This window comes from Lissotriton vulgaris, chromosome 1_2 (assembly GCF_964263255.1).
Source record: "Lissotriton vulgaris chromosome 1_2, aLisVul1.2, whole genome shotgun sequence".
Classification (NCBI taxonomy): domain Eukaryota; kingdom Metazoa; phylum Chordata; class Amphibia; order Caudata; family Salamandridae; genus Lissotriton; species Lissotriton vulgaris.
This window is the reverse complement of record NC_141686.1, coordinates 213,790,506-213,805,581: the sequence shown is the minus strand read 5'-3', so window position 1 is coordinate 213,805,581 and position 15,076 is coordinate 213,790,506. Positions and strand designations below refer to the sequence as shown.

The 15,076-nt window shown below is 44.4% G+C and overlaps 1 protein-coding gene across 3 annotated transcripts in view; it reads left to right on the top strand.

Moving 5' to 3' along the window:
- LOC147735024 (membrane-spanning 4-domains subfamily A member 4A-like) overlaps positions 1–15,076 on the top strand; it is a 246,371-nt gene that overhangs the window by 119,116 nt on the left and 112,179 nt on the right. For 2 of the 3 annotated variants that reach the window (XM_086953111.1, XM_086953113.1), the window contains exon 5: positions 5,157–5,273. The exons of the other annotated variant lie outside the window; for it this stretch is intronic. In XM_086953111.1, the coding sequence (XP_086809237.1) occupies positions 5,157–5,273 (117 nt within the window). The remainder of the gene's footprint in view (positions 1–5,156; positions 5,274–15,076) is intronic. 3 annotated transcript variants of the gene reach the window in all.

The window sequence follows — 15,076 nt, the reverse complement described above, 5'->3', positions numbered from 1 at the left end:
TAGTGGTTACATATTTATGAGTGATGCGCAGATGGCTGACCCAGAAAGCATTGGATGAGGTGGTCAAGCAATAGCACAAAGAGTGAACAGGATGGCAGTAGGAGAAAGTTAAAACTTTGAAAAGAGAAGCAAGGATGGCTGCTAATTCATGTGGTGAAGACTGCAGAAAATGTTTTAGGACTTTATTATTAGGGCTTCATTATATACAGAGAATGGAAATGGAAACAAGTCCCAACAACTGCAAAGAGCACCTCAACATCTTCAGCCCATCAGCAGACACCAACCATCACCCCACCACAGGCCCTCTGCAACAACCTCACTAACTTCTTTCACAAGAAAATTCTCATGATCTACAGTAACTTTTACCCCCAACTCAGGACCCAAGTCCTCAACAAACTGCTGCCCACTATCATCATGTTTGACCACCTACTAACAAACTGGAGCTCCGTCAACCCAAAAGACACTACAGAAATCATGAAAACATTCTACTTAGTGCCCCCCACCAACGTCTTCCCCCGCCGCATCTTCAACCTATAAGGAACCCTAATCAGCTCCAACCCCACCACCATCAATGTCTCCACCCTCAGCGGAATCTTCCCGGGGAACTTTAAAAACACAGAAATAACAGCTGTCCTGAAGAAACCTTCTGCAGACACGGAAGAGCGCTGCAACTACAGACCTATCTTGCTCCTAACCTTCCCATCAAACGTCATGGAGAAATCAATCAACATGCAACTCCTCAATCATCTAAAACAGCACCATCTCCTAGACACCACTTAGTTACCGTATTTTCCGGCGTATAAGACGACTCGGCGTATAAGACGACCCCCTACTTTTCATGATAAAATGTAGGTTTCATGCTATACTCGCCGTATAAGACAACCCCCACTTCCAACGCAGTCCTGCATAGCGATTTTGGTCATTCACGGCGCCATTTGTTCTATTTGCCTATTACTTTTTATTTGCTATCGATACTTGCACAGTGCTTCCACAGTGCCACCATCACCTACGTAACATTAGTTCTTGTGTTTGAGTGCCCTCAATTTATTTCAATATTATACCGTACCTCTACTTGCACACATGTCACTTTTTCCTCCTGTAATGCACCATTTTCTATTGAGAAGCGGTCTGACACCTTCGGTTGAAGTCCGCACTATGTAAAAACGCATGAACACATACCGTAAAGTTTGGTACCCGGCGTTTAAGACGACCCCCAACTTTCCAGAACATTTTAAGGGGTTAAAAAGTCGTCTTATACGCCGGAAAATACGGTAGGTTTCTGCAGCAACCACAGCACAGAAACCATTCTCATCGCAGCAACTGACAACATCCAGACCATCATAGACATCCTGCTTGATCTATACTCAGCCTTCAACACTGTCTCTCACAGCAATCTCGTCTCAAGACTCCACAACAAAATAAAGGAACCGCCCTGAGATGGCTTGCCTCCTTTGTTGCCGACAGACTCCTGCCATACACCTCTGTACCCAAGAACCTCATCTGCAGAGTCCCTCAAGAGTCCTTGCTGAGCTGTGCCCTCTTAACATCTACATGGCCCTACTTGCCCATGTCATAAGATCCCAATGAATCAACATTGTATCCTATGCAGACAACACTCATCTCTGCTCATCCTCTCCCTCACAGAAAACAACCACACCACCGGGACCAGCTTCACAACCTGCATATCAAGCGTGGAAAACTGGATGAAACAGAACTGCCTAAAACTCAACAGAAACAAAACTGTAGCCCTAATCTTTGGGAACTAGAGCTCTCTGTGGGATTTCTCCTGATAGTCAACCGAATCGGGACCCAATCCCACCCCCATAGAGCATGTAAAAAAACTCAGAATTATCTTGGATGACAATCTCACGATGACCAAACAGGTGAACGTAATAACCCCTTCCTGCTTCTGCATATTCTCCACTAGCTATTCTAATGGCTTCTTACAAACACCAGATACAGTCACCCAGCCCCTCCTCATCAGTAGGCTGTACTACGGTAGCACACTTTACACCAGTATCTCGAACCAACTCATACAAAGAGTCCAAACTACCCGGAATGCCACTCTCAGCCTCATCAGCAACATCCCCTGCAGTGCACACACCATGCCCCACCTCTGATAGCTATATTGGCTACCCATCCAGAGCGGCTGCCACATTGGAGGACCAGCATACCTCAACCACTGCCTTAATTCCACCATCCAGCTAGGCAACTGACTCGGACACACTCTGCCTTGCACAGATACCACAAATCACCAGAAGCAAAATAGGTGGACGCTCTTCTTCCTACATCAGAGCCAAAACCTTCCTCTTCACATCAGGACCACCCCATTTCTACTAGAGTTCCACAAAAAAATGAAGACTTTGCTGTTCGACTTGATGCCCTGATCAGACTACACATCTACTCTAGTGCCTGGATACCCCTTTGGGTGATAAGTGCGCTATACAAATCCACTTAACATAACTTGGAATTAGTCCAACCAATGTCTTGTTTCTGCAATGTCTTTCAGGATTTTGGTCATACATACATTTTTTATGGTTACTTTATATTGCTAAAAAGATGGGATGTGCCATATGGTGATGTTTAGACATTTCATTGGATTTATTTATATATTTTTTCACCACAACATATTTCCACTTCACAGTTGTAGCTGGCATTAATTGCGGATGGGGGTTAGGCGGGTAGCATGGGGAAGGTTGCGAGGGGGGTTAAAAATCGTACCTGTCCCAGCTGGGTCCCGCGTTTTCTCAGTATTCTCCTGCTCTCCTGCCTTCTGTAGGAACAGGAAGCAGGCAGCCTCCCTCTCCTAAGCAAATCACAAGGCTGCAATGGCAACATTGTAATTGATGGGCACTCAGCCCAGCTAGGGGCCTACGGGGAGATCATTTTCTCCACGTAGGCTGCATTACAGCCCACATGGAGAAAGGGCAGAGTGGGCATGACTGATTTGGGTGGCCCCAGGGGACCGACCAAACAGTTATTGGGCCCTCAGCAGTGGGTACACCACTCTTCCCCTACTCACAGAGCAGTAAGTACAAGCAAACCTTTCTGCTTTCTCGCAGTGCAAGAAGCAGAAATATAAAATGGTAGTGATTTCCATTTTATGTTTATGCTTCTCACACTGTGAGGAAACGAGGGGGCGATGCTCCTCCGCCCTAGTGGAGCAGCTGCCACTTAAGACACATTAACCGTGTAATTCTGTTTGGAGGAAAGCAGAGTGATATTCTTTTACTTTAACCCCCTTACATAAAAAACATATGTTATTCATTTTTGAAAAACTTTCTTTCAGTTGTCATTATTTTGAAGAAAGGAGTGATGTTATATTGTACTAATTTGTGGGAATTTTCCTCTATGATCAATTGTCATGACATCATGGGAACCAGAGATCTCTATGAGGTCACAGGATTCCAAGGGTCTCAATTACTGTTAACAGAGAGCAGGTGAGGAAACTCCTGTGGTGGTGTTGGTGATATATTACATTTCAAAGTACATTATCCAGTCTTCAGTGCTTACATCAAGTTACATCCAGTTTCACTATTAATAAAATATCATAAGAAGTGACATCTTCAACTACAACAATATAGAACCTGCAAGTGCAGCTCCCTTGCTGAAAAGACGCCATAAGAATTAAGTCTACCTTCAAAGAAGAGTGAACAAAAATGAGTGAGCGGGTGACGATTGCATTGTAAGTGGTGTACTTAAAATGGTATATGCAGCAAAATGGTGGACAGCAGATACTTCATACAGCAGAATGGGCCATTATTTTCTTTGCATTTTCAGAGCAGCTCGTTCATGTATATGTCTTTATTTTGTGAAAAAGCTGTAAATCAACAAGATGTTATCATGATAGCAATGTAAACCAAATGGCACCACAGGGCATTACTTTGGACTGCATGCCCCAGGGTGCCATGTTGCCCCTGCGGGTGCCGTGCTGCCCTGGGGATGCAATTCTGCCCCGGGGGTGCTATATTACCATTTAGCTCTGTTGTTGACATAATAGACCACCAAGGAAATTAATATTGCTGGATATAAAGATCTGTCACTAGAATATCTTTGCGAGAATATTTTCTGGCAAACATACTATGCTCTATTTCTTTTTTTGCTGAATGTATTTGATTTTGTATCAAACGGAGCACAGTACTGGAAAGGTCAAGTATAAAAGGACAGTTAGAAGATGCAAGCAGGACATATCGCCTAAGTCAGGTGTCTAGTAAATGATATCACTCAGGATCTTAACACCCATGAGACATAGTCATAGCATGAGTGCAATGCAACAGCATTTGTACCAGTATCATTGTGGGTGCAGTAATGCAGACACTATGGGCCCAATTCACAGAATGAACTTAAGACTCAATCCTAAATTCACTACTATTTTGGTATTCACAGAATGCACTTACTACTTTTGGCATTCACAGAATGAATTTACTAATTTTGGTATTCACAGAAGTTAGGGTTTTGTCTTAAGTTTGTCTTAAGACAAACTTAAGACAGACTTAAGACAGACTTAAGACAAAATCCTAACTTCTGTGAATACCAACAGTAGTAAGTTCATTCTGTGAATGCCAAAAGTCGTAAGTGCATTCTGTGAATACCAAAATAGTAGTAAGTTTAGGATTGAGTCTTAAGTTCATTCTGTGAATCGGGCCCATCATCATGCGACCTACGAATCATAGCATGAAGGTGTTGACGTTGTTGTTGATGCCCAGTCCATAAAATTCTTTCCAGTACCACCAGGTTTTCATAAACGTGTGGGGCAGCCTCTGCTTGCATACACCACTGAGCCAATTTGTCCCTGTGAGCTGTTGCTCTCTACTCGGCATCATGTTAATAAAAACCACCAAATTGAAAAATATTTTAGTAAGCAATACTTAAGAGCTGATATTTATCTCAAACTACAGTTCTGGACATGATATTCTAATGTGCAACCAGACAGAAAGGAGGCAACCCAATCTAAGATTCTACCTCAAAGCCCACATTTTAAGGTAGTATTGAAATAAATATAATGCAGTCATCTGTTTCAAAGTCTATGGTGAGCTAGAGCTGCAGGCGTGTGTGAAGGCTTTCACAAGTTGAATGTTAGGTTTCTCTGTGCAACAAGCTTCTCTATTAGAGGTACCTCAATTCTTCACATTCTAATCATCACCCTTTCTTTACAGGTAATAGGCAGTTTGGGGATGAACATTGTCAGCATCATCTGTGCTGGCATCGAAATAATTATTGTTACAATCAATCTATTAATTGATTCAATCTTTTGCAGTTCATATCAATTTTGTGTAAGTAAACCATATCGAAGTCAAATATTACTAATGTGACTGGGCTTTCTTATGCTTGTTTGTTCTTACATAATCTTGTTGCATTATTCATTGCTTCCAAATTCTTCATAGTAAATTAATGATAAGCTGGTTAATTTAGAGCTGGGCGAATGTGGAGTATCAGCAGAAAAATGGCATATGTACTGCCTGTCAATCTTGCAGTTCTTTCACCCCATTTGGGGATGAGGGAAGAGCAGAGTTTGCACCAACAGGTTCAGCTGAGGCTGCTGGTGCAAATCCTTGACCTTGTTGGCCTGTCTGCCCCTGGGCTGCCAGGGCATAGGGACAGGCATCCGGACCTATTAAGGGTGGGAAGACCATCACAAGAGTTCTGTGCCCGGGACGGCCATGCAAGGTGGTCCCGGGCTAAGGAAATAAACCAGTGGCTTGAACATGTAGTGAGAAGGCTCTCTCCACATTGTGTCAAAGATTGCTTGTTTTTAAAGAAAAAACTCCCAGACAGAAATGCTGATCAGTATCAAAAAAACAAAGTTGCCTGTTTGGAAATTCCTTCTCATTTAGATACTTCACTGTTGATTCCATTGTAAGCTTCAAAGTCCACTGAGCTAGTGGGCTAGCTGACTGTCTGAACAACTCAAATGAGTTCAAAACTGTTCCACCCATGACAGGCTTTCACTTGTAGTAATGTTTTTTGGTTTAGGATACATTATACAAAGCTTCAACATTATAGATCACTAAATTGATAAATGAATCAAATTTAACATCACAAATAGCTGGTAACATATCTCTAGTTAGTAATGCTATAAATAAAAAAAATGTGTGTTAACAGTAAAACACAAGGTAAATGGTATGCTTGGTCTTTCAGATGAGATTAACAAATAAATTCCATTAATCTTGGTAGTATTAACATCTTTTCCTATAACCCTTGTATATCTCAATGATGATTAAGTACAAAATAATGTTGAATATTGAATAGTTTGCACTAGCAGTATTGCCAAGCATGTATCCTGAATGGGGATACAGAATTATGTAGAGCATGAATAAGACAGTGGTAAAAGATGGTGAAGGTAATTGAATGGCTTTAGAGCCGTATTCCACAAAATTGGTACATCGTAGCTATTCGAACAAGTGCCTGAGAAAACCACAATGCTGTGATCCTTAATTAAAAAACAAAAGAGCCAGATATATTTTAAAGATTTATGGGGTTAGATATACAATGGAACGCCTAATTTGGAGCATTCATAATTAATAGGTGGTCAAAATTACACAACTGTAAGGGCGACTCAAATACTAGCTGTAAGAAATTGGGTTGCTGGTTGAGGGGGGTGAAACCCTAGTCAAGCAGCAATCACAATCCTTGTCAGGATGAGGCACAAGAAAGCCCAAAATTAACCTGTGCTCAACCCTCTGGTATCTTGCCACAGAGCAGTCAGGCTTAACTTGGATGCAATATGTTAAGTATTTATGCAGCACTTCAAACAGTAATAGAGTGAAAACACAACACAAGAAAAGCAATTAATAAATAAAACAAAACCAAAACTACAAAAATCCAATCAGAGATATGCACGTTTAAAGTTTTCAGTGACAATTGCGCCAAAAAGTCGGACCAGTACAAAGTCAAAAGGTCAGGCCGACTGCAATTGGAGCACATGCTGGCTACAAGGACCAAGATAGACTATTGAATAAAAGTACCTTAAATTATGCTTGCGGCGTGTTCCGACGTCCAGCGCCGAGTATGCGTTGCAACAGCCGAGGCGATGCATCGATACGAGGTCCTGCATTTTGTCGAGGATTCTGTGCACAAGTTTTTGCAATGTGAAACCCAGCATCGAAGATGCATCGTGCAGCCGAAGCGATGCACCAGTTCTGAAGAGCTGTGAGGGTGCGATGTGAGACCTGCATCATCAACATGGGATTTGTGATGTTAGGGCATGCGTCAGGAAAGCTCTGAACAGGCAACAGTTTCTATCGATGTGGAGATCTTGTGTCAAGAGAACCCTCACAGCAGAGGCAATGTGTTAGTCCTGCTCTGGATTGCACTCCTCAGCAGAGGGCATGCTTCGGTTCTGCTAGGTACACAGCTGGGCTGGTATATCACCTTGATGTCAACTTCCAAGGGTTCAGGACTCAAGTGGCACCACTTAGACACATAGATGGCAGGTGATGGGTTCAACTTTGTTACAGCCTTCTGTCTCTTAGGCTCTAGTTAAGAGTCCAGCTAACTATCCCTTCAATTCACTCTAGGGTCCTTGGTTTCAACAGATGCAGTTCCAGTCCTTCGGACCCAGGCAAGAGGACAGTAGGCTGCAGGTCAGCACATAAGGGGAGCAGCATTAACAGGTCCAGAAGTGTACTGAAGAGTTGGTACCTGGGGTTCCCTATTTATACCTGGGCCTTCCTTTGAAGTGGGAGAAGCTTTTAGAATTAAATCGATTTTCATCAGCAGAACACATAGCAAAAAGGAACAAGACAATGCTTTATTGCCTACAACCCATGGGAGAAGCTTTTAGAGGTTTCCCTTTGACGTCCACAGGCTTCCTGTGTCATGTCCTTTAGGCTAGTCCTGTCATCTATACCCCTTTTTACATACATTGTCCTATCCGCATGACATTAACGGTTTTGAACAGGTAACCTTTTCCCTAGTAGCTTACTCCTGTCTCTTTAACACCAACTCTTAGTATTCTATCCTAATCCCTGTACCTGACATACATAAACATAACCTTAGGCACAGCATAATTACTCTGTGTAAGGGTCACTGCCTTTTTTAAACCTTAGCCAACAGCCAGCTGTGCATGATCGCATTTGTTTGGAAAAACATTCATATGTGTTTCCAAATCATTTATGTTTGTTTTCAAAGCATATCGATTCTAGAAGAAAGCCTGGAGTCACAACTCCAGCATATGAAGCCCTCACCCCCACTTTGCAAATTAGAGGAGAATTCCTTCCAAGCAGTCATGTGGTCCTGCGTCCTGCCATTGATGGCCCATCCAGGCATACCTAAGCTCCATATTGTGTGTGGGTACCTAGGAGGAATACCCAAAGCCCAACTGCTAACTATACTCAGTCATGTGACCCAGAGAAAACCTGAATGCACTAAATGGCTAAATAAGGAAAATGCCAACTTTCTAAAAGTGGCATTTCAGAATTGTAATTTAAAATCTGACTTCACCATGATAGAGAGGTTTGCATTACAATTCCAAAGACACCAAATAAGAACTGGTTACCTGTTCTCATTTGGAAATGATCACCTATTAAATGCAATAAGGTAACTACAAGGTTATCCAATGGCAGAGGCATACCGTGCAGTAGGGAAATACAAATGTAAGAGTTTTTTAAAACCAAGACATGTAAAACTAAACAACACATATCCCATTGTTTAAATACACCTTAACTTGCCCTCTTGGTAGTCCAGGATCTACCCAAGAGGTCAATCAATCAATCAAAGCATTTGTATAGCGCACTACTCACCCGGAGGGTCTCAAGGCGCTAGGGGAGGGGGGGTCCGCTACTGCTCGAACAGCCATGTCTTGAGCTGCTTCCTGAAGGTGAGGTGGTCCTGGGTCAGGCGGAGGTGGGTCGGTAGGGAGTTCCATGTCTTGGCGGCGAGGTAGGAGAAGGACCTTCCCCCTGTGGTGGCTCTTCAGATGCAGGGGACGGCAAGGGCGTGGCCGGTCGATCGAAGCTGGCGTTTGGGAGCGTAGAAGTTGAGGCGGCTGTTGAGGTATCCTGGGCCTTGGTTGTGCAGGGCTTTGTGTGCGTGGGTGAGGAGACGGAAGGTGTCCGGAGATGTGGTTGTGACGGGGGATGTCCAGCATGAGTCGTGCAGAGGCGTTCTGGATCCGCTGGAGTCTCTTCTGGAGTTTGGCGGTGGTTCCGGCGTAGATGGAGTTGCCGTAGTCCAGTCGGCTGGGTGACCGTCTTCCTGATCCACCGGAAGATCTTGCGTAGCATGCGTAGGATGTTGAAGCACGACGAGGAGATGGCGTTGACTTGTCTGGTCATGGAGAGGGAGGAGTCCAGGATGAAGCCCAGGTTGCGTGCGTGGTCTGTTGGTTTGGGTGCGCTGCCTAGGGCGGGGGGCCACCAGGAGTCGTCCCAGAGTGTGAGGATCCCAGGATGAGGACTTCCATCTTGTCCGAGTTCAGTTTCAGGCGGCTGTTCTTCATCCATTTGGCTACCTCTTTCATCCCTTCGTGTAGGTTGGCTCTGGCGGTGGCGGGGTCGTTGGTGAGGGAGAGGATCAGCTGGGTGTCGTTGGCGTAGGAGATGATGTTGAGGTTGTGCTGGCGTGCGATGGCTGCGAGGGGACTCATGTAGACGTTGAAGAGGGTTGGGCTGAGCGAGGAGCCTTGAGGAACGTCGCAGATGACTTCGGTGGCTTCTGACCTGAACAGGGGAAGGCGGACTCTCTGTGTCCTTCCGGCGAGGAAGGAGGTGATCCACTCCAGTGCCTTCTCCTGGATTCCGACGTTGCTGAGGCGCTGTACTAGGGTACAGTGTCGAAGGCCGCGGAGAGGTCTAGGAGGATGAGGGCCGCAGTTTCTCCGTTGTCGAGCAGAGCTCGGATGTCATCCGTTGCTGCGATCAGGGCGGTCTCGGTGCTGTGGTTGGCCCGGAAGCCAGACTGCGAGAGGTCGAGGGATCCATTCATCTTGAGGAAGGCGGCCAGCTGCTTGTTGACGGTCTTCTCGATGACTTTTGCGGGAAACGATGGCAGCGAGATGGGTCGGTAGTTCTTGAGGTCGGTGGGGTCGGCTGATGGCTTCTTTAGTAGGGCGCTGAGTTCGGCGTGCTTCCAGCTCTCCGGAAAGGTAGCGGTGTTGAAGGAGCTGTTGATGATGTCCCGCAGGTGGGGTGCGATGACAGCATCTGCCTTGTTGAAGACGTGGTGGGGGCAAGGGTCGGTCGGAGATCCAGAGTGGATGGAGTTCATCGTGCGGATGGTGTCTTCGGTGCTGATCGGGGTCCAGGCGCGGAGGGTGGTGGTGGGTGGGCGGTGGTGCGCTCGTGGCGTGCGTTGGTTGAGTGCTGAAGCTGTTGTGTATGTCCGCGATCTTGTTGTGGAAGTAGGAGGCGAGGGAGTTGCAGAGGTCTTGCGAAGGGGTGATGTCGTTGTTTCTGGCATTGGGGTTGGAGAGCTCTTTAACGATGTTGAAGAGTTCCTTGCCATTGTGTGCGTTGTTGTCCAGTCGTTCCTTGAATGCAGTTTTCTTGGTGGTGTGGATCAGTTGGTGGTGTTTTCGGGTGGCGATCTTGAGGGCAGTCATGTTGTCAGGTGTTGGGTCTCTGCGCCAGGCTTTCTCCAGGGCTCTGCAGTCCTTACATGACTTACATGTCAATTCAATTCAATTCAATATAGTCTTTATTTCGATTACTCAATCATAAAAGACAGGTTAATTCAGTATTAAAAATATATAAAAAGATATTCATCTCTTAGCATTTTTACAATAAACATTAAACAATAAAACCAACAATGATCATAGTTCTTCATAAAATAGTCAATAAATATATGTCCATTATTAAAACACATGATTATACGTAGGCAATACTAAAAATAGTTATTAAAATGTAACATGACATTCAACAACTATCATATCACGTAGGCTAGAACCAAGATTCCACCATTTATACAAAGATCTTATTTCAGCAGAAAATCAAAAGATTAGTATATGGTCCCCCTTTGCAGTAAAGGTTACTCCACCCCCATTTTCATGGCTCGAATGGCCCACGCCCAACTCAAAATGTTGCCATACCAATTACAATAAGGTTTGTGGTATCTGACCTAAGAATCCTAAAAGCTTCCTTTGCGGTCCTAATACCCAAGACCATACAAACAGGTTTTAGCCATTTTGTCATAGGAAGATGGTAAACTGGACAGACAAATAAAATGTGGGCTTTGGTCTCAATATGGACATGGCAAAAGATACATGTATCACATACTGATGAGAGCCATCTACTTGTAAATGCTCTTACTGGTAGAGAACCTACTCTGAACTGATGGTAAAGTTTTGGATCAAGTGGCCTAGAAATGAGGTCCCAATAGGCTTCCAATTTCACCTCAGCTTTTACTTCTAGGAATTCCCTAGACAATGTCAGCCTTGTAATGGATGAGATTTTCTTAATTTTAACCATATCCCCGTAAGCTGCCTTGTAGATCTTCTTAAGGAGAAATACCATACCATCTTGGTCCTTCCACAGGATGCTCATCCCCCTGTCGGACAGCGTGATTTTAATATTGGTCAGCCATGGGATTAGGCCTGGGCGTAGTTTGTGTAGCAGCACTACACGTAGCGTAGCTGATGACACTGTGTACTTGTCTGCACTATGAAAGAATTGCAAAATAATTGCAAATGCCATCCTGCACAGTGCCAGATATCCATCTTTATATGCTAAAGTGCATATAGTACTTTCACAAAAGTGAAACTGAAAAATTAGCAAACAGTGAGAGAGGTGATGATTTTGGGATCCTCCCTAACCTAGGGGGAGTACCAAACAGATGCCTTGAAAACAAAAAAGCACATCTTATTGAACGATTTGGTGGTGGTCCCATCCTCTTAGGACCACCCCAAGAACAGTTATTGGCAAAACAAACATTCCCAACCAAAGGCCCTGCAAAGAATTATGGGATGAGATTAGCAGTGGGGAGTGAATTTTATATAGTATCCAATATCAAAATAATTCTACAAAGAGCTCCAGTTCAACTGGTGGTTACTAGATGTCCCTCACGAGTCAAATGCAAATGCTTGATGAAGGAGTTTCAATGGTTTGGCATTTGACTCGTGAGGGACATCTTGTAACGACTAGTGGAACTGCAGCTTGATGTAAGAATAATTTCAATGCTTTGCATTTGACTCATGAGGGACATCTAGTAACGACTAGGTGAACTGCAGCTCTTTGAATTTGAATTTAAAAATAATTGTATAGCGCACGTTTACCTAGCGGTTTCATGGCGCTGCGGGGTCAGTTCAACTTCAAGAGCAGGGACAGAGTTGGATTAAGATGAAAAGGCCTGTGCGTACAGAAAGGTTTTCAGTCTCCCTCAAAACTCCATATAAGATGCTGATGTTCGGATGGGAACGGGTAAGGAGTTCCAAAATGACGGAGCAAGGACAAAAAACTTGCAGCCTCCTATCCTACTTTTCTTAAATCGAGGTACCACTAAGAGAGAAAGAGAAGAAGAGCGTAGTTGCCTACTAGGAATGTAATGGTGAATGTTAGCTTTGATGAAGGCTGGAGCTGTCCCGGCAAGAGCCTGAAAAGTCAGGCATCCGAGCTTGAACAGGGCTCTTTCTTTTATAGGGAGCCAATGTAGGGAGCAGAGGGACGGAGTGATGTGCTGGGATCTAGGTAAACTAAGAACCTACCGGGCAGCTTGGTTCTGCACTAGCTGGAGCCGGCGGAGGGCATAACTAGGAATGCCATTGTACAGTGCGTTACCATAGTCAAGGCGAGAGAGAACGATCGGCATGACGATAAGTTTAAGGGCTGAGGAAGAAAAAAAACGTGAAATCTTGCGAATAGTACGCAACGCAAAAAAACAAGAAGAAACCACCGTGCTGACGTGCGAGTGAAGAGTGAGGTGTTGATTAAGAGTGATCCCCAAAGTTTTGACAGAAGAAGAAGGAAGAGGAGGGGAATCAAGCGAGGAAGGCCAAAAAGCCGAAGACCAAGGATTAAGTTTACCTCCAGTCAGGACAAGCTCAGTCTTATCAGGGTTGAGTTGACTTTGTAGAATTATTTTGATATTGGATACTATAATATTCACTGCCCACTGCTAATCTCATCCCATAATGCTTTGCAGGGCCTTTAGTTGGGATTGTTTTTGTTTGCCAATAACTGTACTTGGGTGGTCCTAAGAGGATGGGGTCGTGTAGTTTTACTAGAATGGCCACCAATTCCAGAAGTGTACCCATTTCCACCAAAGCACTCCACATTTTCACACGGGGACAAGGTCAAATGCAGATTTTAGATCCACGAAAGCCGCATAGATTGTGCCCCCTCCTATGATAACCACATGCCAGTATATTAGCACAAACCTAAAGACCTGGTCAAGGTTACTTGTGTGTGGCCGAAACCCCGCTTGTAATGGTGATAGGATGTCTCTTTCAACTATCCAGGCCTGGATTCTGCCAAGCACTAATCAGGCTACGGTTTTCTGAACAGAATCTATCAGGCTAATTGGCCTGTAATTTCCTGGTTGTGAGCGATCACCCTTCTTGTATATCTGTAGGATTTCAGCACCTGACCAGGTATCAGGAATCGGGGCACCACTGGCTATGGCATTTGCCAGTAACTTTATATAAGGTACCCAGAACTCTTTTTCCTTAATAAACAAATCTGCGGGTATGCAGTTAGGACCAGGGGCCCTGCCTCCCGGAATTAGTTTTAACACAGACTCAACTTCTGAGCTAGTGAAGCACAGAGGTTCAGTAGGCAGTGGCCATTGAGGGATCTCTTCATTACAATTAGAGGACTGAACCTACGCTGCATAATGTGCAACCCACTGTACTGGGGAAGTGTGGTTATTCAGTATCTGCTTCAGTTCACCACTACCCCATTTGACTAACTGCCAAAATTGTGTCATATTCCGCCCTCTGCATGCCAACAGCAATTCATGCCATCAGTCTTCGCCCCATTCCTTCTTCACTAGCAACTGCGCTTTCTTATAGTTTGCTCTGGTCTTTCTAACGTTACCCAAATCTTTGGATCTAATAGCCCTTAATAACATTTTGTAAGCATTTCTACAGGAGCTGTTGCACCATGAGCCTGCCTTCACAGTCCTATTCTTACTACTTTTGGTATTCACAGAAGTTAGGATTTTGTCTTAAGTCTGTCTTAAGTTTGTCTTGACACAAAATCCTAACTTCTGTGAATACCAAAAGTAGTAAGTTCATTCTGTGAATGCCAAAAGTAGTAAGTGCATTCTGTGAATACCAAAATAGTAGTAAGTTTAGGATTGAGTCTTAAGTTTATTCTGTGAATCAGGCCCATAGAGCCTTATTTTTTAGCGTCGACCAATCTTGCCGAGCGCCAGGAGGCGCTTTAAAGGCAAGTACTACTGTGCACGGAGTGGCCTCAGGTGGAAGGTGCAAGGAAGTGTGATGATTCATGTCACTTGCTTCAGTTATCTCTATGGGCCTACTCCTAGTTCCACTCTCCCCTTGCTGTGGCTTCTTCTCTGTAGATATACCATTGTAAATTAACAGAAAGGTTGGGCTCAGAACATGTGGCTGTCGCAATGGGAGCTGACTTATTTCAAACATTGACCGGGATTCTCATTTGCGTTGTCTCGTACCCCCACCTGTTGATTATCTATCCCACCATTCTCCTGTACATTAGAGTGGATAGGGTTTATTTGGTTTGTGCCGAAGATACCCTGTTCTATCTTCTTTAGTCTATCATCGACCGAGATAAATTTTCTAAGTAAAGGGTTGATCATAGCTGAAATTTTCACTCCTATCAGTGAGCATAACTCATCTAAATTGAGCTGCGGGATGTATGAACTAGATGGGCTGAGCTGGTGACAGTCTGCACTGCTATTGATAGAGGTTGCTGCAGGTTGGAGAACACCTATTTTACCAGTGGTAGCTACCCTACGGTTGGCTGTTCTAGGGGCTGGCAGATTAGGCTTTACTGGTCCGCTGCCTTTCCTTTTTTTTTTGGCAGTTCACCACCTGTGCCCCCATTGAGCTTCTTTTCCCTGGTGGTGACCATGGATGTACTTAGTGGGCTTTCCTGTCCCTGTAGTGTGGCTGGGATTGCTGGCACTGGATCAGTATTTGTCGTAAGAGGCTGAATACTGT